Source organism: Tursiops truncatus, chromosome 6 (genome assembly GCF_011762595.2).
Source record: "Tursiops truncatus isolate mTurTru1 chromosome 6, mTurTru1.mat.Y, whole genome shotgun sequence".
NCBI classification, from domain to species: Eukaryota; Metazoa; Chordata; class Mammalia; order Artiodactyla; family Delphinidae; genus Tursiops; species Tursiops truncatus.
This window is the reverse complement of record NC_047039.1, coordinates 8,497,588-8,524,953: the sequence shown is the minus strand read 5'-3', so window position 1 is coordinate 8,524,953 and position 27,366 is coordinate 8,497,588. Positions and strand designations below refer to the sequence as shown.

Below are 27,366 nucleotides of genomic sequence, written 5' to 3'. Positions count from 1 at the left end.
TTCAATTTTCTTTCTTTTTTTCCACATCTTTATTGGAGCATAATTGGTTTACAGTGGTGTGTTAGTTTCTGCTTTATAACAAAGTGAATCAGTTATACATATACCTATGTTCCCATATCTCTTCCCTCTTGCGTCTCCCTCCCTCGCACCCTCCCTATCCCACCCCTCCAGGCGGTCAGAAAGAACCGAGCTGATCTCCCTGTGCTATGCGGCTGCTTCCCACCAGCTATCTACCTTATGTTTGGTAGTGTATATATGTCCGTGCCTCTCTCTCGCTTTGTCACAGCTCACCCTTCCCCCTCCCCATATCCTCAAGTCCATTCTCTAGTAGGTCTGTGTCTTTATTCCTGTCTCACCCCTAGCTTCTTCGTGACATTGTTTTTCCTTTTTAAATTCCATATATATGTGTTAGCATACGGTATTTGTTTTTCTCTTTCTGAAATATTTCACTCTGTATGACAGACTCTAGGTTTATCCACCTCATTACAAATAGCTCAATTTCGTGTCTTTTTATGGCTGAGTAATATTCCATTGCATACATGTGCCACATCTTCTTTATCCATTCTTCCGATGATGGACACTTAGGTTGTTTCCAGTCCGGGCTATTGTAAATAGAGCTGCAGTGAACATTTTGGTACATGACTCTTTTTGAATTATGGTGTTCTGAGGGTATATGCCCAGTAGTGGGATTGCCGGGTCACATGGTAGTTCTATTTGTAGTTTTTTAAGGAACCTCCATACTGTTCTCCACAGTGGCTGTATCAATTTACATTCACACCAACAGTGCAAGAGGCTTCCCTTTTCTCCACACCCACTCCAGCATTTACTGTTTCTAGATTTTTTGATGATGGCCATTCTGACTGGTGTGAGATGATATCTCATTGTAGTTCTGATTTGCATTTCTCTAATGATTAACGAAGTTGAGCATTGTGTCATGTGTTTGTTGGCAGTCTATATCTTCTTTGGAGAAATGTCTCTTCCGGCCTTCTGCCCATTTTTGGATTGGGTTGTTTGATCTTTTGTTATTGAGCTGCCTGAGCTGCTTACAAATTTTGGAGATTAATCCTTTGTCAGTTGCTTCATTTGCAGATATTTTCTCCCCTTGTGAGGTTTGTCTTTTGGTCTTGTTTGTGGTTTCCTTTGCTGTGCAAAAGCTTTGAAGTTCCATTAGGTCTCATTTGTTTATTTTGTTTTTATTTCCATTTCTCTAGGAGGTGGGTCAAAAAGGATCTTGCTGTGATTCATGTCTTAGAGTGTTCTGCCTATGTTTTCCTCTAGGAGTTTGATATTTTCTGGCCTTACATTTAGGTCTTCAATCCATTTTGAGCTTATATTTGTGTATGGTGTTAGGGAGTGATCTAATCTCATACTTTTACACGTACCTGTCCTGTTTTCCCAGCACCACTTATTGAAGAGGCTGTCCTTTCTCCACTGTACATTCCTGCCTCCTTTATCAAACATAAGGTGACCATATGTGCGTGGGTTTATCTCTGGGCTTTCTGTCCTGTTCCATTGATCTATCTTTCTGTTTTTGTGCCAGTACCATACTCTCTTGATTACTGTAGCTTTGTAGTATAGTCTGAAGTCAGGGAGCCTGATTCCTTCAGCTCCGTTTTTCGTTCTCAAGATTGCTTTGGCTATTCGGGGTCTTTTGTGTTTCCATACAAATTGTGAAAGTTTTCGATCTAGTTTTGTGAAAAATGCCAGTGGTAGTTTGCTAGGGATTGCATTGAATCTGTAGATTGCTTTGGGTAGTAGAGTCCTTTTCACAATGTTGATTCTTCCCATGCAAGAACATGGTATATCTCTCCATCTATTTGTATCATCTTTAATTTCTTTCATCAGTGTCTTACAATTTTCTGCATACAGGTCTTTTGTCTCCTTAGGTAGGTTTATTCCTAGGTATTTTATTCTTTTTGTTGCAGTGGTAAATGGGAGTGTTTTCTTGATTTCACTTTCAGATTTTTCATCATCGGTGTATAGGAATGCCAGAGATTTCTGTGTATTAATTTTGTATCCTGCTACTTTACCAAATTCATTGATTAGCTCTAGTAGTTTTCCAGTAGCATCTTTAGGATTCGCTGTGTGTAGTACCATGTCATCTGCAAACAGTGACAGCTTTACTTCTTCTTTTCCGACTTGGATTCCTTTTATTTCCTTTTCTTCTCTGATTGCTGTGGCTAAAACTTCCAAAACTATGTTGAATAAGAGTGGTGAGAGTGGGCAACGTTGTCTTGTCCCTGATCTTAGTGGAAATGCTTTCATTTTTTCACCATTGAGGACGATGTTGGCTGTGGGTTTGTCATATATGGCCTTTATTACGTTGAGGAAAGTTCCCTCTATGCCTACTTCCTGCAGGGTTTTTATCATAAATGGGTTTTGAATTTTGTCAAAAGCTTTCTCTGCATCTATTGAGATGATCATATGGTTTTTCTCCTTCAGTTTGTTAATACGGTTTATCACATTGATTGTTTTGCGTATACTGAAGAATCCTTGCATTCCTGGAATAAACCCCATTTGATCATGGTGTATGATCCTTTTAATGTGCTGTTGGATTCTGTTTGCTAGTATTTTGTTGAGGATTTTTGCATCTATGTTCATCAGGGATATTGGCCTGTAGTTTTCTTTCTTTGTGACATCCTTGTCTGGTTATGGTATCAAGGTGACGGTGGCCTCGTAGAATGAATTTGGGAGTGTTCCTTCCTCTGCTATATTTTGGAAGTGTTTGAGGAGGATAGGTGTTAGCTCTTCTCTAAATGTTTGATAGAAGTCGCCTGTGAAGCCATCTGGTCCTGGGCTTTTGTTTGTTGGAAGATTTTTAATCACAGTTTCCATTTCAGTGCTTGTGATTGGTCTGTTCGTATTTTCTGTTTTTCCCTATTCAGTCTTGGCAGGTTGTGCATTCCTAAGAATTTGTCCGTTTCTTCCAGGTTGTCCATTTTATGGGCATAGAGTTGCTTGTAGTAATCTCTCATGATCTTTTGTATTTCTGCACTGTCAGTTGTTACTTCTCCTTTTTCATTTCTAATTGTATTGATTTGAGTCTTCTCCCTTTTTTTTCTTGATGAGTCTGGCTAATGGTTTCTCAATTTTGTCTGTCTTCTCAAAGAACCAGCTTTTAGCTTTATTGATCTTTGCTATCGTTTCCTTCATTTCTTTTTCATTTATTTCTGATCTGATCTTTATGATTTCTTTCCTTCTGCGATCTTTGGGGTTTTTTTGTTCTTTCTCTTTAAAATTGCTTTAGGTGTTAGGTTAGGTTGTTTATTCGAGATGCTTTCTGTTTCTTAAGGTAGGATTGTATTGCTGTAAACTTGCCTCTTAGAACTGCTGTTGCTGCATCCCATAGGTTTGGGGTCGTCGTGTCTCGATTGTCATTCGTCTCTAGGTGTTTTTTGATTTCCTCTTTGATTTCTTCACTGATCACTTCGTTATTAAGTAGTGTATTGTTTAGCCTCCATGTGTTTGTATTTTGTACAGATCTTTTCCTGTAATTGATATCTAGTCTCACAGCGATGTGCTTGGAAAAGATACTTGATACAGTTTCAATTTTCTTTCTTTTTTTCCACATCTTTATTGGAGCATAATTGGTTTACAGTGGTGTGTTAGTTTCTGCTTTATAACAAAGTGAATCAGTTATACATATACCTATGTTCCCATATCTCTTCCCTCTTGCGTCTCCCTCCCTCGCACCCTCCCTATCCCACCCCTCCAGGCGGTCAGAAAGAACCGAGCTGATCTCCCTGTGCTATGCGGCTGCTTCCCACCAGCTATCTACCTTATGTTTGGTAGTGTATATATGTCCGTGCCTCTCTCTCGCTTTGTCACAGCTCACCCTTCCCCCTCCCCATATCCTCAAGTCCATTCTCTAGTAGGTCTGTGTCTTTATTCCTGTCTCACCCCTAGCTTCTTCGTGACATTGTTTTTCCTTTTTAAATTCCATATATATGTGTTAGCATACGGTATTTGTTTTTCTCTTTCTGAAATATTTCACTCTGTATGACAGACTCTAGGTTTATCCACCTCATTACAAATAGCTCAATTTCGTGTCTTTTTATGGCTGAGTAATATTCCATTGCATACATGTGCCACATCTTCTTTATCCATTCTTCCGATGATGGACACTTAGGTTGTTTCCAGTCCGGGCTATTGTAAATAGAGCTGCAGTGAACATTTTGGTACATGACTCTTTTTGAATTATGGTGTTCTGAGGGTATATGCCCAGTAGTGGGATTGCCGGGTCACATGGTAGTTCTATTTGTAGTTTTTTAAGGAACCTCCATACTGTTCTCCACAGTGGCTGTATCAATTTACATTCACACCAACAGTGCAAGAGGCTTCCCTTTTCTCCACACCCACTCCAGCATTTACTGTTTCTAGATTTTTTGATGATGGCCATTCTGACTGGTGTGAGATGATATCTCATTGTAGTTCTGATTTGCATTTCTCTAATGATTAACGAAGTTGAGCATTGTGTCATGTGTTTGTTGGCAGTCTGTATATCTTCTTTGGAGAAATGTCTCTTCCGGCCTTCTGCCCATTTTTGGATTGGGTTGTTTGATCTTTTGTTATTGAGCTGCCTGAGCTGCTTACAAATTTTGGAGATTAATCCTTTGTCAGTTGCTTCATTTGCAGATATTTTCTCCCCTTGTGAGGTTTGTCTTTTGGTCTTGTTTGTGGTTTCCTTTGCTGTGCAAAAGCTTTGAAGTTCCATTAGGTCTCATTTGTTTGTTTTTATTTCCATTTCTCTAGGAGGTGGGTCAAAAAGGATCTTGCTGTGATTTATGTCGTAGAGTGTTCTGCCTATGTTTTCCTCTAGGAGTTTGATATTTTCTGGCCTTACATTTAGGTCTTCAATCCATTTTGAGCTTATATTTGTGTATGGTGTTAGGGAGTGATCTAATCTCATACTTTTACACGTACCTGTCCTGTTTTCCCAGCACCACTTATTGAAGAGGCTGTCCTTTCTCCACTGTACATTCCTGCCTCCTTTATCAAACATAAGGTGACCATATGTGCGTGGGTTTATCTCTGGGCTTTCTGTCCTGTTCCATTGATCTATCTTTCTGTTTTTGTGCCAGTACCATACTCTCTTGATTACTGTAGCTTTGTAGTATAGTCTGAAGTCAGGGAGCCTGATTCCTTCAGCTCCGTTTTTCGTTCTCAAGATTGCTTTGGCTATTCGGGGTCTTTTGTGTTTCCATACAAATTGTGAAAGTTTTCGTTCTAGTTTTGTGAAAAATGCCAGTGGTAGTTTGCTAGGGATTGCATTGAATCTGTAGATTGCTTTGGGTAGTAGAGTCCTTTTCACAATGTTGATTCTTCCCATGCAAGAACATGGTATATCTCTCCATCTATTTGTATCATCTTTAATTTCTTTCATCAGTGTCTTATAATTTTCTGCATACAGGTCTTTTGTCTTCTTAGGTAGGTTTATTCCTAGGTATTTTATTCTTTTTGCTGCAGTGGTAAATGGGAGTGTTTTCTTGATTTCACTTTCAGATTTTTCATCATAGGTGTATAGGAATGCCAGAGATTTCTGTGCATTTATTTTGTATCCTGCTACTTTACCAAATTCATTGATTAGCTCTAGTAGTTTTCCAGTAGCATCTTTAGGATTTGCTGTGTATAGTACCATGTCATCTGCAAACAGTGACAGCTTTACTTCTTCTTTTCCGATTTGGATTCCTTTTATTTCCTTTTCTTCTCTGATTGCTGTGGCTAAAACTTCAAAACTATGTTGAATAAGAGTGGTGAGAGTGGGCAACCTTGTCTTGTTCCTGATCTTAGTGGAAATGCTTCCATTTTTTCACCATTGTGGGTGACGTTGGTTGTGAGTTTGTGATATATGGCCTTTATTACGTTGAGGAAGGTTCCCTCTATGCCTACTTTCTGCAGGGTTTTTATCATAAATGGGTTTTGAATTTTGTCAAAAGCTTTCTCTGCATCTATTGAGATGATCATATGGTTTTTCTCCTTCAGTTTGTTAATACGGTTTATCACATTGATTGTTTTGCGTATACTGAAGAATCCTTGCATTCCTGGAATAAACCCCATTTGATCATGGTGTATGATCCTTTTAATGTCCTGTTGGATTCTGTTTGCTAGTATTTTGTTGAGGATTTTTGCATCTATGTTCATCAGTGATATTGGCCTGTAGTTTTCTTTCTTTGTGACATCCTTGTCTGGTTTTGGTATCAAGGTGACGGTGGCCTCGTGGAATGAATTTGGGAGTGTTCCTCCCTCTGCTATATTTTGGAAGAGTTTGAGGAGGATAGGTGTTAGCTCTTCTCTAAATGTTTGATAGAAGTCGCCCTGCGAAGCCATCTGGTCCTGGGCTTTTGTTTGTTGGAAGATTTTTTTAATCACAGTTTCAATTTCAGTGCTTGTGATTGGTCTGTTCATATTTTCTATTTCTTCCTCATTCAGTCTTGGCAGCTGTGCATTTCTAAGAATTTGTCCATTTCTTCCAGGTTGTCCATTTCATTGGCATAGAATTGCTTGTAGTCATCTCTCATGATCTTTTGTGTTTCTGCAGCGTCAGTTGTTACTTCTTTTTCATTTCTAATTCTATTGAGTTGAGTCTGCTCCCTTTTTTTCTTGATGAGTCTGGCTAATGGTTTATCAATTTTGTTTATCTTCTCAAAGAACCAGGTTTAGTTTTATTGACCTTTGCTCTCGTTCCCTTCATTTCTTTTTCATTTATTTCTGATCTGATTTTTATGATTTCTTTCCTTCTGCTAACGTTGGGGTCTTTTTGTTCTTTTTTCTCTAATTGCTTTAGGTGCGAGGTTAGGCTGTTTATTCGAGATGTTTCCTGTTTCTTAAGGTGGGATTGTATTGCTATAAGCTTCCCTCTTAGAACTGCTTTGGCTGCATCCCATAGGTTTTTGGGTCGTCGTGTCTCCATTGTCATTTGTCTCTAGGTATTTTTTGATTTCCTCTTTGATTTCCTCAGTGATCACTTCGTTATTAAGTAGTGTATTGTTTAGCCTCCATGTGTTTGTATTTTGTACAGATCTTTTCCTGTAATTGATATCTAGTCTCATAGCGATGTGCTTGGAAAAGATATTTGAAACAATTTCAATTTTCTTAAATTTACCAGGGTTTGACTTGTGACCCAAGATATGATCTGTTTTGGAGAATGTTGCATGAGCACTTGAGAAAAATGTGTATTATGTTGTTTTTGGATAGAATGTCCTATAAATTGTCAATAAAGCTGTCTTGTTTAATGTATCATTTAAAGCTTGTGTTTCCTTAATTATTTTCATTTTGCATGATCGGTCCATTGCTGAAAGTGGCGTGTCAAAGTTTCCTAATATGAATGTGTTAGTGTTGATTTCCCCTTTTATGGCTGTTATTATTTTCTTTATGTATTGAGGTGCTTCTATGTTGGGTGCCTAAATATTTACAATTGTTATATCTTTGTCTTGGATCCATCCCTTGATCATTATATACTGTTCTTTGTCTCTTGTAATAGTCTTTATTTTAAAGTCTATTTTGTCTGATAATAGAATTGCTACTCCAGGTTTCTTTTTGTTTACATTTGCATAGAATATCTTTTTCCATCCCCTTACTTTCAGTCTGTATGTGTCTTTAGGTCGGACATGGGTCTCTTGTAGACAACATATATATGGGTCCTTTTTTGTATCCATTTAGCCAGTCTGTATCTCTTGGTGGGTGCATTTAATCCATTTACATTTAAGGTAATTATCGATATGTATGTTCCTATTCCCATTTTCTCAGTTGTTTGGGGTTTGTTATTGTAGGACTTTTCCTTCTCTTGTGTTTCTTGCCTAGAGAAGTTCCTTTAGCATTTGTTGTAAAGCTTGTTTTGTGGTGCTGAACTCGCTCAGTTTTTGCTTGTCTCTAAAGGTTTTTAATTTCTCCATCAAATCTGAATGAGATCCTTGCTGGGTTGAGTAATCTTGGTTTTAGGTTTTTCTCCTTCATCACTTTAAATATGTCCTGCCAGTCCCTTCTGACTTTCAGAGTTTCTGCTGAAAGATCAGCTGTTAACCTTATGCCAATTCCCTTGTGTGTTATTTGTTGTTTTTTCCTTGCTTTTTTTTTTTTTAACATCTTTATTGGAGTATAATTGCTTTACAATGGTGTGTTAGTTTCTGCTTTATAACAAAGTGAATCAGTTATACATATACATATGTTCCCATATCTTTTCCCTCTTGCGTCTCCCTCCCTCCCACCCTCCCTATCCCACTCCTCCAGGCGGTCACAAAGCACGAGCTGATATCTCTGTGCTATGCGGCTGCTTCCCACTAGCTATCTACCTTATGTTTGGTAGTGTATATATGTCCATGCCTCTCTCTCGCTTTGTCACAGCTCACCCTTCCCCCTCCCCATGTCCTCAAGTCCGTTCTCCAGTAGGTCTGTGTCTTTATTCCTGTCTTACTCCTAGGTTCTTCACATTTTTTTCCCTTAAATTCCATATATATGTGTTAGGATTCTTGCTTGAAGCGGCCCTTGGAGGCTTTTCTGGGCTCGCCATCCTCAGGCAGCGCCCCCTGCCGGGAGGTTGGGGAAAATTCTCGCTCTCCTTCAGGGCTCGCGGCTCACAGCCGCAGAGAACTCCTCATCCCACCACGCTTCATTTGCACAGCTGGTCCTTGCTGTTTTTAATATGTTTTCTTTGTATTTAATTTTTGTTAGTTTGATTAATATGTGTCTTGGCGCGTTTGTCCTTGGATTGTTCTTGTATGGGATTCTCTGTGCTTCCTGGACTTGATTAACTATTTCTTTTCCCATATTAGGGAAGTTTTCAACTATAACCTCTTCAAATATTTTCTCAGTCCCTTTTTTCTTTTCTTCTTCTGGAACCCCTATAATTGTAATGTTGGTGTGTTTAATGTTGTCCCAGAGGTCTCTGAGACTGTCCTCAATTGTTTTCTCTTTATTCTGCTTTGCAGTAGTCATTTGCAGTATTTTATCTTCACTGTCACTTATCTGTTCTTCTGCCTCAGTTATTCTGCTATTGATCCCATCTAGAGTATTTTTCATTTCATTTATTGTGTTGTTCATCGTTGCTTGTTTCATCTTTAGTTCTTCTAGGTCCTTGTTAAATGTTTGTTGCATTTTGTCTATTCTATTTCCAAGCTTTTGGATCATCTTGACTATCATTATTCTGAATTCTTTTTCAGGTAGACTGCCTGTTTCCTCCTCATGTGTTAGGTCAGGTGGGTTTTTATCTTGCTCCTCCATCTGCTGTGTGTTTTTTTGTCTTCTCATTTTGCTCATTTTACTGTGTTTCGAGTTTCCTTTTTTGCAGGCTGCAGGTTCGTTGTTCCCATTGTTTTTGGTGTCTGTCCCCAGTGGCTAAGGTTGGTTCAGTGGGTTGTGTAGGCTTCCTGGTGGAGGGGACTCTTGCCTGTGTTCTGATGGATGAGGCTGGATTTTGTGTTTCTGGTGGGAAGCTCCATGTCTGGTGGGGTGTTTTGGGATGTCTGTGGGCTTATTATTATTTTAGGCAGCCTCTCTGCTAATGGGTGGGGTTGTGTTCCTGTTTTGCTAGTTGTTTGGCATAGGGTGTCCAGCACTGTAGCTTGCGGGTCGTTGAGTGAAGCTGGGTGCTGGTGTTAAGATGGAGATCTCTGGGAGATTTTCGCCATTTGATATTATGTGGAGCTGGGAGGTTCCTTGTGAACCAGTGTCCTGAAGTTGGCTCTCCCACCTCAGAGGCACAGCAGTGACTTCTGGCTGCAGCACCAAGAGCCTTTCATCCACTCGGCTCAGAATGAAAGTGAGAAAAAGTAGAAAGAAAGAGAGGGAGGGAGGGAGGGAGGGAGGAAGGAAAGAAAAGAAAAGAAAGAAGAAAGAAAAAAAAAGAAAGCAAAATAAAGTAAGATAAAATAAAGTTATTAAAATTAAAAATAATTATTAAGAAAAAGGATTTTTAAAAATTAAAAAAAAAAACGGACGTATAGAACCCTAGGACAAATGGTGAAATCAAAGATATACAGACAAAATCTCACATAGAATCATACACATACACACTCACAAAAAGAGGAAAGAGGAAACAATAATAAATCTTCTCAAAGTCCCCCTCCTCAATTTGGGATGATTTATTGTCTATTCAGGTATTCCACAGATGCAGGATACATCAAGTTGATTGTGGAGTTTTAATGTATTGCTCCTGAGGATGCTGGGAGAGATTTCCCTTTCTCTTCTTTGTTCGCACAGCTCCTGGGGCTCAGCTTTGGATTTGGCCCCGCCTCTGTGTGTAGGTCGCCTGGAGGGTGTCTGTTCTTCTCTCAGACAGGCCTGGGTGAAATGAGCAGCTGACTTGGGGGCTCTGGCTCACTCAGGCTGGGGGCAGGGAGGGGTGCGGATGCCAGGCGAGCCTGCGACGGCAAAGGCTGATGGAACATTGCACCAGCCTGAGGCGTGCTGTGCGTTCTCCTGGGGAAGTTGTCCCTGGATCCCAGGACCCTGGCAGTGGCGGGCTGCACAGGCTCCCCGGAAGGGAGGTGTGGATAGTGACCTGTGCTCGCACACAGGCTTCTTGGTGGTGACAGCAGCAGTCTTAGCATCTCATGCCTATCTTTGGGGTCCGCGCTGTTAGCCGCGGCTCGCGCCCGTCTCTGGAGCTCCTTTAAGCAGCGCTTTTAATCCCCTCTCCTTGCACACCAGGAAACAGAGGGAAGAAAAAGTCTCTTGCCTCTTCGGCAGCTGCAGACTTTTCGCGGACTGCTTCCCGGCCAGCCATGGTGCACGAACCCCCTGCAGGCTGTGTTCACTCCGCCAACCCCAGTCCTCTCCCTGCGCTCCGCCCCATTGGGTGAGCAGACAAGCCTCTCAGGCTGGTGAGTGCTGGTTGGCACCGATCCTCTGTGCCGGAATCTCTCTGCTTTGCCTTCCGCACCCCTGTTGCTGTGCTCTCCTCCGCGGCTCCAAAGCTTACCCCCTCCGCCACCCGCAGTGTCTGCCCGCAAAGGGGCTACCTAGTGTGTGGAAACCTTTACTCCTTCACAGCTCCCTCCCACTGGTGTGGGTCCCGTCCCTATTCTTTTGTCTCTGTTTATTCTTTTTTCTTTTGCCTTACCCAGGTGTGTGGGGATTTTCTTGCCGTTTGGGAGGCCTCAGGTCTTCTGCCAGCGTTCAGTAGGTGTTCTGTAGGAGTTGTTCCACATGTAGATGTATTTCTGGTGTATCTGTGGGGACGAAGGTGATCTCTGCGTCTTACTCTTCCACCATCTTCCTCCCAGTAATGTATTTTTTAGCCTCCATGTGTTTGTGTTTTTTACATTTTTTTCCCTGTAATTCATTTCTAATCTCATAGCGTTGTGGTCAGAAAAGATGCTTGATATGATTTCAATTTTCTTAAATTGACTTAGGCTTGATTTGTGACCCAAGAGGTGATCTATCCTGGAGAATGTTCTGTGCGCACTTGAGAAGAAAGTGTAATCTGCTGTTTTTGGATGGAGTGTCCTATAAATATAAATTAAATCTATCCGGTCTATTGTGTCATTTAAAGCTTCTGTTTATTTTCATTTGGGGTGATCTCTCCATTGGTGTAAGTGAGGTGTTAAAGTCCCCCACTATTACTGTGGTACTGTCGATTTCCTCTTTTATAGCTGTTAGCAGTTGCCTTATGTATTGAGGTGCTCCTATGTTGGGTGCATATAGATTTATAATTGTTATATCTTCTTCTTGGATTGATCCCTTGATCATTATGTAGTGTCCTTTCTTGTCTCTTGTAACATTCTTTATTTTAAAGTATACTTTATCTGATATGAGTATAGCTACTCCAGCTTTCTTTTGATTTCCATTTGCATGGAATATCTTTTTCCATCCCCTCACTTTCATATGTATGGGTCTTGTTTTTGTGTCCATTCAGCAAGCCTGTGTCTTTTGGTTGGAGCGTTTAATCCATTCACATTTAAGGTAATTATCAGTATTTATGTTCCTGTGACCATTTTCTTCATTGTTTTGGGTTTGTTTTTGTAGGTCCTTTTCTTGTATTTTCCACTTAGAGAAGTTCCTTTAGCATTTGTTGTAGAGGTGGTTTGGTGGTGCTGAATTCTCTTAGCTTTTGCTTGTCTGCAAAGCTTTTGATTTCTCCATCGAATCTGAATGAGATCCTTGCTGGGTAGAGTAATCTTGGTTGTAGGTTCTTCCCTTTCATCATTTGAAGTATGTCATGCCACTCCCTTCTGGCTTGTAAAGTTTCTGCTGAGAAATCAGCTGTTAACCTTATGGGAGTTCCCTTGTATGCTATTTGTCGGTTTCCCCTTGCTGCTTTCAATAATTTTTCTTTGTCTTTAATTTTTGCCAATTTGATTACTATGTGTCTCGGCATGTTTCTCCTTGGGTTTATCCTGTATGGGACTCGCTGCGCTTCCTGGACTTGGGTTGCTATTTCTTTTCCCATGTTAGGGACGTTTTCAACTATAATCTCTTCAAATATTTTCTTGGGTCCTTTCTCTCTCTCTTCTCCTTTTGGGACCCCTATAATGCAAATGTTGTTGTGTTTAATGTTGTCCCAGAGGTCTCTTAGGCTGTCTTCATTTCTTTTCATTCTTTTTCCTTTATTCTGTTCCACAGCAGCGAATTCCACCATTCTGTCTTCCAGGTCACATGTCCGTTCTTCTGCCTCAGTTATTCTGCTATTGATTCCTTCTAGTGTAGTTTTCATTTTAGTTATTGTATTGTTCGTCTCTGTTTGTTTGTTCTTTAATTCTTGTAGGTCTTTGTTAAAGATTTCTTGCATGTTCTTGATCTTTGCTTCCATTCTTTTTCCGAGGTCCTGGATCATCTTCACTCTCATTATTCTGAATTCTTTTTCTGGATGGTTGCCTATCTCCACTTCATTTAGTTGTTTTTCTGGGGCTTTATCTTGTTCCTTCATCTGGTACCTAGCCCTCTGCCTTTTCATCTTGTCTGTCTTCCTGTGAATGTGGTTTTTGTTCCACAGGCTGCAGGATTGTAGTTCTTCTTGCTTCTGCTGTCTGCCCTCTGTTAGAATGCCCTTATTAAGAAGGGGATTCCCACTGAAACAGTAGGTAGGTAGAAGTGTTGTCACCACATAGTTGCATGGCACTTTTCTTTGAGATTTTAATTTGTTTTATTGATGCTTCCAAATTAGGGAAATATATATGTAATTTTAAAAATAATGAGAAATTGATAATAGAACAGGTTGCTTAAGATCATGTGGTGAGTTAGCAACTTACCACAGGGCCACCAAGTGCCATGAATCAGGATTCCCTGGGATTCCTGGTGTAGGGACTTCTCTGGTGGTCCAGTGGTAAAGAATCCACCTTCCTATGCAGGGGACACGGATTTGATCCCTGGTCGAGGAATAAAGATCCCACTTGCCGCTGGGCAACTAAGCCCACACGCCACAGCTACTGAACTTGCGCGCCTCAATGAGAGAGCCCATGTGCCGCGAACTACAGAGCCCACTCACTCAGGAGCCCGCGCGCTACAACTAGAGAGAGAAAACCAACATGCCACAACTAGAGAGAAGCCTGCACCACAATGAAAAGATCCTGCATGCCGCAACTAAGGCCTGATGCAGCCAAAAAAATAAAGAAAAAAAAGGGAAGCCCATTTATTTTATAAAATATGGGAGTTAAAGACCAAGGTTCTGTGGCAGAGAAATAAATAATACAGAATGATGAGATGTATATATTAAGGGTTTGGGTTTTTTTTTTTTCTTTTTGCGGTATGCAGGCCTCTCACTGCTGTGGCCTCTCACGTTGCGGAGCACAGACTCGGGACGCGCAGGCCCAGCAGCTGTGGCTCATGGGCCCAGCCGCTCCGTGGCATGTGGGATCTTCCCGGACCGGGGCATGAACCCGTGTCCCCTGCATCGGCAGGCAGACTCTCAACCACTGCACCACCAGGGAAGCTCAAGGGTTTGGGATTTTTTAACCTAAGTTAAAAATATTTCCCCTTACATGATGAGTACAGAGGCTTTGTTTGCTTATGAAACATGAATTGTCATAAACTCTTATAACCATGTTGTCTGAGTTTTCAGCCATAATTAGAGGTGATGCAGGTGAATGTAATCCCAGGGGCAGAACAGTGTTTTCTGTCTCCACCTTTGTTTAGTTTGGGCTACCTTAAACAGGAACTTACACACTCCTAGGAGAATTGAAGGTTTTGGTTTATTTTGCCATGTTTGAGTTCCCTTTTTTGATGTATATTAGCTCATTAGTTATACCTCCATAAAAATCTGCCCTTACAACACTCAAAATGTAAAAATAGACCTTAAATTAATTGAATTAAATTTAGAGTATACCACAGATAACTAGGATATACATCTAATATATATCAAAAGCCTGAAAACATTTGCTCATACCCTTCAGTCTAGTCATTAGATTTCATCCTGAGAATGGGGTTGTTAACCATAGGTGAACATCAGGGAGTCTTATTTTCAAATTAAGAACTCTAGAATAATTCAGCAAAAGACAAAAAGCTAAGTACACCATCTAAAGTGTAACAAAAATTGGCAGTGACCTGAATGTCCAACTATAGGATTAAGTAAATTGTAGTTCATCACTTAATAGAATATTATGTAACCATTAATACAGTACTTTTATAGATGACATAGAAACATGGGAAAATGTTTATAATAAAAGTGGAAATAATAAGTTACCTTTCGCTACAGCTATGTAAAGTATATCTGTACATGAGGAAAGAATTAACAGTAGCCAAACATAAAACTTTTATGGGAAAGTGGTGAGCTTATTTTCCTTTTTTCCACAATTTCCTTCACTGTCATTTCAATAAAAAGAGGTAGAAGAAGGGGAGGGGAGAAAATGTAGTTTAGTTTCTGGTGTTTCCTCCCACTCTTTAGAATAATGGGGTCCTGGGAACCACCTACAGAGTGTATAGTGGTATCATTGCCACTGACTTTCTAGATTGATACTTTTTTCCCCCCTAAGGAATTTATTTATTTGGTTGCACTGGGTCTATTTGGTTGCGCTGGGTCTTATTTGCAGCAGGCCGACTCCTTAGTTTTGGCTTGTGGGCTCCTTAGTTGTGGCTTGCCGGCTCCTTAGTTGCAACACGTGGACTCCTTAATTGTGGCTCATGGGCTCCTTAGTTGCAGGTCACTGGCTTCTTAGTTGCAGCATGTGGGCTCCTTAGTTGTGGCATGCAAACTCTTAGTTGTGGCATGCGTGTGGGATCTAGTTCCCTGACCAGGGATCGAACCTGGGCCCCCTGCATTGGGAGCATGGAGTCTTTACCACTGTGCCACCAGGGTGGTCCCTAGATTGACACTTTTTTGTTGTTTTTTTGTGGTACGCGGGCCTCTCACTGTTGTGGCCTCTCCCGTTGCGGAGCACAGGCTCCGGATGCGCAGGCTCAGCGGCCATGGCTCACGGGCCCAGCCGCTCCGCGGCATGTGGGATCCTCCCAGACTGGGTCATGAACCCGTGTCCCCTGCATCAGCAGGCGGACTCCCAACCACTGCGCCGCCAGGGAAACCCCCTGACGCTTTTATATATAATATTTTAAAAATTTTCTTCCTGTTTTCATGTTTCTCAAAGTGTGGTTTAGGACTTGTTTCCCAGATTCATTATGGTTTATGAAGGCATCCTTACAGTAAACTGATGGTGGAAAGGTAGAATCAAGGTCAGAGAGATACAGAAAAATAACTTTGTGTGTTTCTAGGCTTGATGAGAAAAGGCTTTAGTTAACTATATTAAAGCAGAAAAGGTCAGCATCTAGTGAATGTGATGAGGTCTGCTTTCTGGTTTTGTAAAGGAAGAAAACATTCAGGAAACAGTTTTATGAAATTTGTTATAATGTAAATGGGTTCTTGTCCTATGAAATTTGGGACTTATAGTTTTATATTTTCCCCAAGGGAAGCTGTCTTCATGTACCTCATTTAGACTCTAAACCTACTGGACAGAGCAGAATGCAAAAGACTTTCAACTGTTATACTCAAGAAACGTTTATTGTTATACTCAAGAAATGTTTTTTATTAACAGAGTTGGTTGACCATGTCAGGAGTGTCCCATTTGTCCTCTGAATTTTCCTACCAGGGAAGGAGCATCCATACTGATTCATGGAACAGAAGGAACTGATTCCACACTCCAGGTTACCTCCCTGGCCCAGATTATCTTGGAACCAAGAAGCAGGACCATCCGGGGCTTTGAGGCCTTGATAGAGAGAGAGTGGCTTCAGGTGAGAAAAGCTATTTTGTCCACAGAGGAACTGCTCATAATTGATGTTTGATCCTGGTTTGTGGGAATGGATATAATATATGAAATTCTGATTGATTCAGATGTTTAATTTTCTGGGGGACAGTAAATCTCTCTTCCTCTTAATAAATGCCTGTAATCTTTACTGCCTCTCAATTTCTGTCTCCCTCTTTGCTTATATTGCTCATTTGGCACTTCATTCCCCTAACAAATGTTATTAGTTGTACCTTGTTACCTATAGGGGAAACACAAAGAACGTGTAAAACATGGTCTTGTCTCACAGAACTTAGTCTTGCTAGAGATAAAAGACATAAACAAGGGGGGAAGGAGGAGTGGGAACTTGTAAGTACAAGGCATGTGCTTTAGTGCTTTCTACCTTCTGCTCATCTCTGTCCTGTCGTCTTCCTCAGCCAGGTGAAATCCTTCTCATCCTGTAAGATCCAGCTAAATATCTCGACTTTCGTGAAGACTCTGGGACCTTAACTTCCTTCACAGAAAAAATTGATCCATTTTCCTCACACCTTGTTTCCTGAACTAGACTCAGATATAGTGACTTCTTTGAGTTCAGGGAACCTTGCCCACCCAATTCAGCTGTTTACCCCTAGGACACAACACAGTGCTGTCCTATATAATGCTGAAGGACAGCTAAAATAAAGGTCTCATAAAATAGATGGAAATCCTTCAGGCCAGAGGTTAATTTAAATATATATACACCATGTAACTTAGTGTGTAATTGTGATTGAAAACAAATGTTTAGATATATCTTGAAAGGAAGTATCTCTGGAGAAAATCACTCTGGCCCTTCTAGTTACAATTCAGCTTTATTATGTGTTAATGCTGTTATGTTTACCATGTCTACCCACCCTGACAGCTGACCTTTATCTCTGTTTAAGTCAGACCATCCTAAATATTTGGTACAGATCTTATTCAGCTACATTCCTTGTGATGCATAGCAAACAAACAAATGAGTATGATTGATTTGTTTATATATTACCATTTTCATGGGCATCAAAATCCCATTCATGTTCCTGGCATTATCTTTGTCAGATAAAGTAGCACGAGGACCCAAAGATAAAGCATGTATATGAAATACCTAGAAGGGTGTGATTTGGGGGGATAAGGTCAGTACTCAGGTTCTGGGTGGGCCAGAGAGCCAAATGATTCTTAAATTTCCTTTGGTCAGTAGATGACAGACTCTTCTAGTTCTTTTTGGGGGGAGGGGGAAACTAAAGACAGCTTTGTCTCTAATATAAAAGCATTCATACAGATGTAATCATGACAGTAACTTTCTTATGTAATTAAAGACTTACTATCAGGAGTAACCTGATAAAAATTTGTCTATGAGAACCCCATATCTATCTGCATTTAGTGTTGAGACTTCCTTATCTTACAGTAGTCTACAGTGCTTTGGATGGATAGAAGGGGATAGCTGTCGTGTTTTATACCTGAAGAGCTTATGTTCTTTGACTTTGCTCCAGATTTTGCAGACGTAGAAAGATTTATTTTATGCTTATTATTACTGAAGTTCATTATTCTTCTATTTGATATTCCAAGACCAACTGCAGACGTTATGGCTAACTGTATATATACCCTTGTTAAGTATTTGGAAATCTTGTCTTTTTCTTTAGTTGGTGAAGATTGTCTTAAACCAAGAAATCATTAAAGAGCAGCCACCCAAATTATATGATGTTCCATTTAATAGTTTTGTTGCAACTGTGTGAAATTTGTTACTAATGTGCTACAGTGTGATCTCACTGGATATGATTGCTGCATTTCCATCTTTTCTCTTAGGCTGGTCACCCATTCCAGCAGCGCTGTGCACAGTCGGCCTATTGTAATAGTAAGCAGAAGTGGGAGTCGCCTGTATTTCTTCTCTTCTTGGACAGTGTGTGGCAGATACTTCGTCAGTTCCCTTGTTCATTTGAATTTAATGAGAATCTCCTCATCATGCTCTTTGAGCATGCATATGCCTCACAGTTTGGAACATTTCTGGGCAACAATGAAAGTGAAAGGTAGGTACCTGCTCACGTGGGGGCCATTTTATTTTTAGCTGTTTTGGTCATTTCCTAAAAGAGACCAGGATTTGGTTCTACATTAATGTTATTTATAAGATGGAAGAGGTTACAGTTAGTATAAATTAAATTACGTAATTTATTGTGAGCCTGTCACATGCTAGGTGAGAGCATATCCTGGATTTTGTTCTATTTGATTAAAATTAGTTCATACACTGATTAAAAAGCTTTGAATAATTGAGCAACCATTAAAATGTTACTCTCCTTATATAGGAGCATAGTATCTTACATCTGGAAGAAGCTTTAACATATAATTCAATTCTACCCTCCATGCAGTTTGATAGATTAGGAAGGTTATTATCCAGAGAAGTGAATGACTTGTCCAGGAAGCACACAGCCTGTTGGTCACCAAAAGTATGGCTGTAGTACAGGTCTTCCTACTCCTGCTCTAGAGTTTTCTCTCTTATACCGAGAAACTGTCCTCAGGCCCAGAGTTAGGATCTTACTTCATAACCCAGACACCATCAAGTTTATAGGTTTAATTAGAAGATTCACATCAGAATGATCATTAAAGATGCTTAACTGGTAATCTTCTCATTTGGGTACAGTCTAAAGGCTTCCTCTGGGTGGGAGGCAGGGTTTGTCCCTTGGCTGGTACCTGGCATCAGTTAGTTGAATAATAAATTTAAACAATTAAGTTTTCATAAACGAATAGAATTATTGCATCTTTACCTGTTTGAAATTCAAGAACATAGAGCAATACATGTTTTTTTACTTAACGCTGAATTGGCAGATATTTCAACTTTAGAGTTTCTTACAGATTCTTGTCTTCAAAAGTAGGGAAAAATTTAGAACTATTTGCTCTAGAAAGTTCTGTGTCACCACAGTTTTCTCACTGTGCTTTGGCTATAGTTACTGCAGCCACATGTGATTCATATGGTCAGTTTGATTTAATGGATTTGTTTATAATTTGCACTGTTTCTTCTGTATCCCAAGGGTATTTGCTCTAAGTGTTTTCTCTGATAATATATGGAGTTGGGAGAGGACTAACTTGCTCAAGATAAAATGTCTTATTGGTACCGAGTCCAAGCTTGTACTGCTTCTGCACGACAAGCCAATAAATCGAGAGACGAGGTGTTGGGGCAAGGAATAGGAACTTTATTCAGAAAGCCAGCAGACCAGGAAGATGGTGGACTAGTGTCCCAAAGAACCATCTTGCCTGGGTTTGGATGCTAGTTTCTTTTATAAAACAAAGAGGGGGAGGTAAGGAGGTAAAGTTAAAAAAGAAAAAGAAAAAAACACAAGGTGATAAGTTGTTGTAAATGTTTCCTGGTTCCTGCCAGAGTCTGGAGGGGATGCATTCATTTCTTCCTCCTTGCAGTCCGTCACAGGTGGGCCTGGTCAGGATGTTTCCTGGGAGCTAAACAAAGGTGTTTTAGCTTACTGCTCAGGATGGGGGACAGGGTTCCCCAGATGGGCCATTATGTATTCTTTAAGCTATAAGCAACATTCCTTTAGTGATTAACTTGTAGCAAAAGCAGTAGAATACAAAGTTTAGAGTAAAAGAAACAGATCCAGTATGGAGCCAGATTTGTTCTTCCCTATTACATTATGTTGGCATTACAAAATCGAACCTTTGTGAAAACCTTCAGATGGGTTGGTGGTTGGGATTGTCCCTGAGCTGTTCATTCATAGTTTAGGCTTAAATGAATCTTTGAACATCGTACCTCAGTTTTTTCAATTGATGAAATTTACTTTGGGTATTTTAGTATCATTTTAAGTTGACTTTCTAGAAATGATTATACTTATATTATTACACTTGAATTCATTACTTATGCCAAAAGAACAGGCCTACTTCCAAAAAGTAGGATTTGGATTGATTTGTGATGGAGATGCCATTAATATTTCCCTTCCCACCCCAGAAACTATTCTGTAACATGTAGTTAATCCAAATAGAACGTAAATTATTAATTTTTTCCTTATTAACAATAGATGAAAAGTTTAATGCTTCCTGACTTTAGGGTTCTATTCATCTCTGTTTTAGAATTCTGCTAGTCAGAATAGAGTTTAATTAGAAGAGATGACCTAAGAGAAAGCAATGACCATCCTTTTTTTTTCCTTTTAAATATTACATACGAAAGAATAAGAACTTTTAAGATTTGTTATGAATACAAAGTCTGAAATTACTTGAACCCTGTGAATTTGGGAGATTGGAGTATTAGCTAGCCTAATAAGATTTTTTTAAAAATCTTTAAAGATTTAAAAAAAATCTTTAAAAACCACTGAAACTTCTTGGTAAAAGATGACTTCAGTTAAAAGGGAAAATGTAACATTTTTAAAAAACAGCTTTATTGAGATATAATGCATTTACCATAATATTCAGCCATTTAAAGTGTATTTATTGTGATTTTTAAAAATGGTATATCAGAGTTGTGCAACCAGCACTGCACCTAATTTTAGAACATTTTCATCACCTCCAAAACAAACCCCATATCCATTACCAGTCACTATCCATTTTCCCTCCCTCCATCCCCTAGCCCCTGATAACCACAAATCTGCTCTTAGTCTATAAATTTGCCTGTTTGACTATTTCATATAAATGGAATCATACAATATGTGGTCTTTTATGATTGGCTTCTTTCACTGAGCATATTTCCAAGGTTCATCCATGTTGTAGAATGGGTTGTTTCCATCATTTGGCTACCATAAATAATGCTGTGTTAAACATTTGTATACAAGTTTTTGTGTGGACATATATCCATTTATCTTAGATATAAACCTAGGAGTGGAATTATGGGTCGTATGGTAACTGACATTTTGAGGAGCTGTGAAAGAAAGTGGCAGCACCATTTTACATTCCCACCAGCAATGTATGAGGGCTCCAGTTTCTCCATATCTCCACCATTTTTTATTGTCTGCCCTTTTGATTTAGTCATCCTAGTGGGTGTAAAGTGGTGTAAATCTCATTACAGTGATTTGCATTTCCTTAATGGACCAATGGTGTTGATCAGCTTTGCATGTGTTTGTTGGGCATTTGTGTTATCACTTCTTTGATATCCAAATATCTATTTGGATACTTTGCCAATTTTTTCATTGGGTTATTTGTCTTTTTATTGTTGAGTTGTAAGAAAATTTTGATAGAGATTGCATTGGAATCTGTGGATCAATTTGGGTAGTTATTACTGCCTTAACAGTGTTGTCTTCCAGTCTATGAACACGGGATGTCTTTCCATTTATTTAGGTCTTTAATTCCTTTCAGCAATATTTTATAGTTTTCAGTATACAAATATTTTACCTCTTCAGTTAAATTTATTCTTGGTATTTTAATATTTTGAATGCTGTTGTAAATGGAATTGTTTTCTTAATTTTTTTGGAGTATTCACTGCTGGCATATAGAAACATGACTGTTTTTCTGTGTCTATCTTGTACCCTGCAGTTTTGCCACATTTATTTATTAGCTCTAGTAGTTCGTGTGTGTGTGTGGATTCTTTGGGATTTTCTATGCATAGGATCATGTTATTTGCAAGTAGAAATCATTGTATGTCTTCCTTTCTACTTTGGATGTGTTTTCTTTCTTTTTCATGTCTAATGAATTTCCAGTACAGCATTGAATGGCAGTGGTGAAAGCAGGCACTCTTGTTTTATTCCTGATCTTAGGGAGAAAGCTTTCAGTCTTTCATGAGTGTAATGTTGAGTATGATGTTAGCTGTGTTTTTTTTCATAAGTACCCTTTACCATGTTGAGGAAGTTCCCTTCTATTCCTAATTTATTGAGTGTTTTTGTCATGAAAAGATGTTTTGTTATCTGCTTTTTCTGCATTAATTGCAATGATCATGTGGTTTTTTTCCCTTTGTTCTATTAATGTGGTGTATTACATTGATTGATTTTCTTATGTTGAACCACTCTTGTATACTTAGGATAAATCTCTCTTGGTCATGGTATATAATCCTTTCAATGTGCTGTTGTATTTGGTTTGCTAGTAGTTTGTTGAGAATTTTTGCATCTATATTTGTAAGGGACATTGGCCTATTACAGTTTTCTTGTATCATTGTCTGGCTTTGGCATCAGGGTGATAATAGCTTCATAAAATGAGTTAGGAAATATTCCTTTTCTATTTGTTGGGGAGTTTGAGAAGGATTGGTGTTCATTTTTCTTTTATATTTGATAGAATTTACCAGTGAAACCATCTGGTCCTAGACTTTTCTTTGTGGAGAGATTATTTGTTACTGAGTCAGATTCCTTATTTGTTATAGGTCTGTTGAGATTTTTTATTTCTTCAGTCAGTTTAGGTAATTTTTGTGTTTATAGGAATTTGTCCATTTCATCCAGATTATCTAATTTGTTGGTGTGCAGTTAATAGTATTTTCTTAAAATCTTTTTTATTTCTGTAAGGTCAGTAGTAATGTCCCATTTTCATTTTTGATTTTAGTTATTTGCATCTTCCTTTTTCTTTGTCATTCTAGCCAGAGGAACAATTTTGTTGATCTTTTCAGAGTACTGACTTTTGGTCTCATTGATGTTATTTTAAAAAGTTTTTTTGTCTGTCTCCTCTGTAATCTTAGTTTTTCCTTCCTTCTGCAAGCATTGGCTTAGTTTGCTCTCCTTTGTCTAGTTCCTTAAGGTGTAAAGTTAGATTACTGATTTGAGATCTTTCCTTTTTAACATAGGTTCTTGCTATAAATTTCCCTCTGAGCATTACTTTCACTGGAGTTGTGTTAGCATGTTGTGTTTTTGTTTTCATTCATTTGTAAGTATTTTCTGACTTCTTTTGTGATGTCTTCTTTAAACCGTTGGTTGTTTGAAAGTGTGTTATATAATTCCACATACTTATGTATTTTCCAGTTTTTCTTCTGTTATCAATTTCTAACTTCATTCCCTTGTGGTTGAAGATGCTTTGTATGATCTCAGTCTTTTAAAATGTATTGAGCTTTGTTTTGTGGCCTACCACGTGGTCTGGCCTGCAGAATGCTTCATGTCCACTTGAGAAGAATGTGTGTTCTGCTGTTGGGTAGAGTTTTCTATATTTGTCTTACATTTTGTTCAAGTCCTGTATTTCCTTATTTATCTTCTGTCTAGTTATTGGGATAGTGAAATCCTCAACTATATTAGAGAATTGTCTGTTTCTCTGTTCCATTACGTCAGTTTTTGCTTCATATGTTTTGTGGCTCGGGTGCAACATACATATATATTTATAATTATTATATCTTCTTGGTGGATTAACTTTGTTGCCAGCTTTGGAAGCCTGCAAAACAGTCTTTGTTTTGATGTTGTTGACAGTTAAAAATGCTGACAAATATTTTAATTTTACAACATTTTGTTCCTCTGCTAAAAGTCTTGTGTTCTGCTTTCTAACATATAACAGAAAAGAAATTGTCCTGTTAGAGGGAGCATTTAATAGTGGTTGTCATAAATTAATTGTTTTAATGGCAATTTTCTTTCTTGATCAGATGTAAGTTGAAGCTACAGCAGAAAACGATGTCTCTATGGTCATAAATTAATTGCTTTAATGGCAGTTTTCTTTCTTGATCAGATGCAAGTTGAAGCTACAGCAGAAAACGATGTCTCTATGGTCTTGGGTCAACCGGCCCAGTGAACTGAGTAAGTTCACCAACCCTCTCTTTGAAGCCAACAATCTTGTCATCTGGCCTTCAGTTGCTCCACAGAGTCTTCAGCTGTGGGAGGGTAAGCCACGCATCCTTCGCAAACATTTTATTAATATAGTCTAGGATGTTCTCTTGACTGCCTGTGGGTACATGAGTACATGGATACTGCTGTTTATATCGGATATTTTCTCAAGATAAGAAGGTACATTTTTTTTTATTGTGACAAAAACACAAAATTTACCAACTTAACCATCTTTGAGTGTGCAGTTCAGTATTGTTAAGTATATCATGTTGCTGTGAAACAGGTCTCCACAACTTTTCATCTTGTAAATCTAAAACTCTGTACCCATAAACAACTTCTCAGTGCCCCTCTCCAGCCCCAGGCAACCACCCTTCTGCTTTCTGTCTCTGGATTTGACTGCTCCAGGTACCTCATATAAGTGGAACCATACAGTATTTGTCCTTTTGTGACTGGCTTATTTCATTAGCATAATTAATGTGCTCAAGGCTCATCCATGTGGTAGCATGGGACAGGATCTCCTTCCTCTTTTTTTTTTTTTGTGGTACGCGGGCCTCTCAGTGTTGTGGCCTCTCCCGTTGCGGAGCACAGGCTCAGCGGCCATGGCTCACAGGCCCAGCCGCTCCACGGCATGTGGGATCCTCCCGGACTGGGGCACGAACCCGTGTCCCCTTCATCGGCAGGCGGACTCTCAACCACTGCGCCACCAGGGAAGCCCTCTCTTTCCTCTTTAAGGCTGAGTAATTTTCTATTGTGTGTGTGCATGACATTTTGTTTATCCTTATGTCAGTGGGCACTTGGGTTGCCTCCACGTTTTGGCACATAGGCATGCAAACATCTCTTTGAGGCCCTGCTTTCCATTCTTTGGGGTATGTACCCAGAAGTGGAATTGCTGGGTCATATGGTAATGCTACGTTCAGTATTTTGAGGAACAGTAATTCTGTTTTCCGTAATGACTGCATCATGTTACGACCCCACCAGCAATGAACAAGGGTTCCAGTTTCTCCACATCTTCATCAATGCTTGTTATTTTCTGCTTTTCCCCTTTGATAGGCCATCCTAATGGGTGTGAGGAAAAGTACATTACTTTTTGTGTAGAAAAAGTGATAGGTGGTTGGGACAGGTATAAACTGTAAGCTCCTAGGAGATGGTTTCTGTTTGCTTTATTAAGTAGTCATTAGGTAGATTCTTCTGTTGAAGGCTGTTGAAGGGGTAATGAACTAGTCATTCTAGTAAGATTCCACAAAACGTACATAAATGCCATCCATCAGTGCAGTAATACAGATATCCTGTTTGTGTGGAAGAGTAATCCAGGCTTAATTTTCATGTCTATTCTAAAGAATGTGTTTTTTGGTTTTTTTGCGGTACACGGGCCTCTCACTGTTGTGGCCTCTCCCGTTGCAGAGCACAGGTTCCGGACGCGCCCGCTCAGCAGCCGTGGCTCACGGGCCTAGGCGCTCTGCGGCATGTGGGATCTTCCTGGACCGGGGCACGAACCTGTGTCCCCTGCATCGGCAGGCGGACTTTCAACCGCTGCACCACCAGGGAAGCCCCCTAAAGCACGTGTTTTACCTACATTAATTTTTCAGATTCTTGAAGTTTATCTCCTTAAATACTAAAGCTTGTTTTTTTAAAAAATAACCAAAACCTATCTAAAACATATTATCCATTCATTAAGCAAAGACTATAAAAAACCATTTAATTTCTTTTTAACCAATTTGTAGGTAGTGTACATTTGTAGGTACATTTTTATTCATCTTTATATTAAACAATATAAGGCATACACACAGGAATGATAGCTGTTTGGTAAATTGAAGTACTATAAATGTCAGTTAGTATACTGTGTTCTAATACATTATTGTCTCAAGGGTAATTCTCGTGTGGAAACTGCCCGTTGTGTGTAAAAGGGTCTCAGGTTGCTTTGCTTCCTTGTTTTGAGACCGAGCCTGTTTCTGTCACTTCTCCGGCCATCAGTTTCACGGCTTGTTCCGCTTGGCATATCTGTCATTAGCTGCTTCCTCCCCCTCAGTTTATGCTTCTAATCTTATCAGTTGAGGTGTCCCCTAGTTAGAATTGTGGGAAAGTGGCCTCAGTCTCCAGGGTCTCTGAGTCTGAGTGTTAGTGCTTTGGGGATTTGGGGCTGCTCAGAACTTCTCCTTGCTTATTGAGTGTTTAGATAGTCACAGATGCAGGACAGGTGATCTCTTAAATGAGAGTTTACAGCTGTACTACTTGTTTAAGACTTCTGAGACAATTTACCTAAAAGCCACTGTCATGTTTAATAACTGAAACAAGAATCTAGTTAGTTGGGAGGAAAGCCAAAATTGGGAGTCCAATGGCCTAAAGGACTATTTAACTTGTTTTTACCAAACCTCATTGACAGTTTAGGGATTATGTGATAGAAGAAAATTTTTTTGTTATATGAATGAGTTCCTCCTACACCATTAAGAAAGGGGTTTCTCTGTATGTTTACTACCTCCTCAACTTAGAACTGGAAGAAATCCTGTTAGGTAAAATATTCTCATGGAAAGTATATGGATTGTATAATGACACTACTCTGGCCTTAAAATGTCTCTCTGCTGTTTATAATTACATTGTAGTCATTGTAGTCAACCATTAATATTAAGTAATTCCTGTATTGAAGAACAGGATTTTAAAAATAAGCTCATTTAATAGAAAAATCAACACAGGTCAGTCTTTAGTCTGTGTTTCTATCTTCTTCTATCTAGCATTTGGACACATTACAGAAGGACTGTCTAGGGTGCATGGCAGTTTGGTTTATGGAAAGTATTCTAATATAAAGTATTCTAATCATAAAACTTTTGTGAACTTGCCAGCTGCTGACTTCTTGCAGCCTGGAAGGTGTTTGTGCCTCCTGGCCTGAGTATCTTTAAGCGGTTACTTTGGGCTGATATCATTAACGTACATCTGTGTAGAGGAGAAAATGTCTTTACTCCATAATAAAAGGATAATTATTATTTGGGGAAAGAAGCAGTTGCCTACAGAATTGGAAAGCTGCCTCGTAAGTAACAGAGAGAGAGAGAGAGGGAGTGCTGAAGTTTAGGCTCTTAAATAACAGTTTGTGTAGTTCTGTTTTGCTGTAACTGCCACTTTTCCAGTGAAAGTGATTTCACACATGTAGGTCTTACAGGTCTGGATAAAGTTCTGTAATTGTTTAAAGAAAGATTTGTATTGTGAAACTATAAAGTTTATCCCATTGTAAATGTACAGTTTGTATTCCTGAATATATCAGAGAACAGGATTTTGATCTATTTCATAATTTTGTGGGGTTTTGAAGAATTAATGAGCATGTACATAGTGACTTTTTTAATTTTTGAATTCTATCGTTTCATACAGCAGGTTCTTATTAGTCATCCATTTTACACACATCAGTGTAGACATGTCAATCACAATCCCCCAGTTCATCCCACCACCACCCCCACTCCCACTTCTTTCACCCCTTGGTGTCCATACGTTTCTTCTCTACATCTGTGTCCCAATTTCTGCCCTGAAAACCGGTTCATCTGTACCATTTTTCTAGGTTCCACATATATGTGTTAATA

At 39.3% G+C, this 27,366-nt stretch overlaps 1 protein-coding gene and 1 long non-coding RNA gene across 5 annotated transcripts in view; one reads left to right on the top strand and one right to left on the bottom strand.

The window, feature by feature from the left end:
- MTMR9 (myotubularin related protein 9) overlaps window positions 1-27,366 on the top strand; it is a 92,226-nt gene that overhangs the window by 55,782 nt on the left and 9,078 nt on the right. For both annotated transcript variants that reach the window (XM_033857569.2, XM_073805774.1), the window contains 3 exons: window positions 16,011-16,152; window positions 17,961-18,181; window positions 23,712-23,863. In XM_033857569.2, coding sequence (XP_033713460.1) covers window positions 16,011-16,152; window positions 17,961-18,181; window positions 23,712-23,863 — 515 coding nt within the window. The remainder of the gene's footprint in view (window positions 1-16,010; window positions 16,153-17,960; window positions 18,182-23,711; window positions 23,864-27,366) is intronic.
- The window catches only part of LOC117312549 (uncharacterized), a 194,713-nt gene continuing 186,665 nt past the window's right edge, over window positions 19,319-27,366 (bottom strand). For all 3 annotated transcript variants that reach the window (XR_004526883.2, XR_012332357.1, XR_004526884.2), the window contains exon 3: window positions 19,319-19,601. This is a non-coding gene — a long non-coding RNA (uncharacterized lncRNA). The remainder of the gene's footprint in view (window positions 19,602-27,366) is intronic.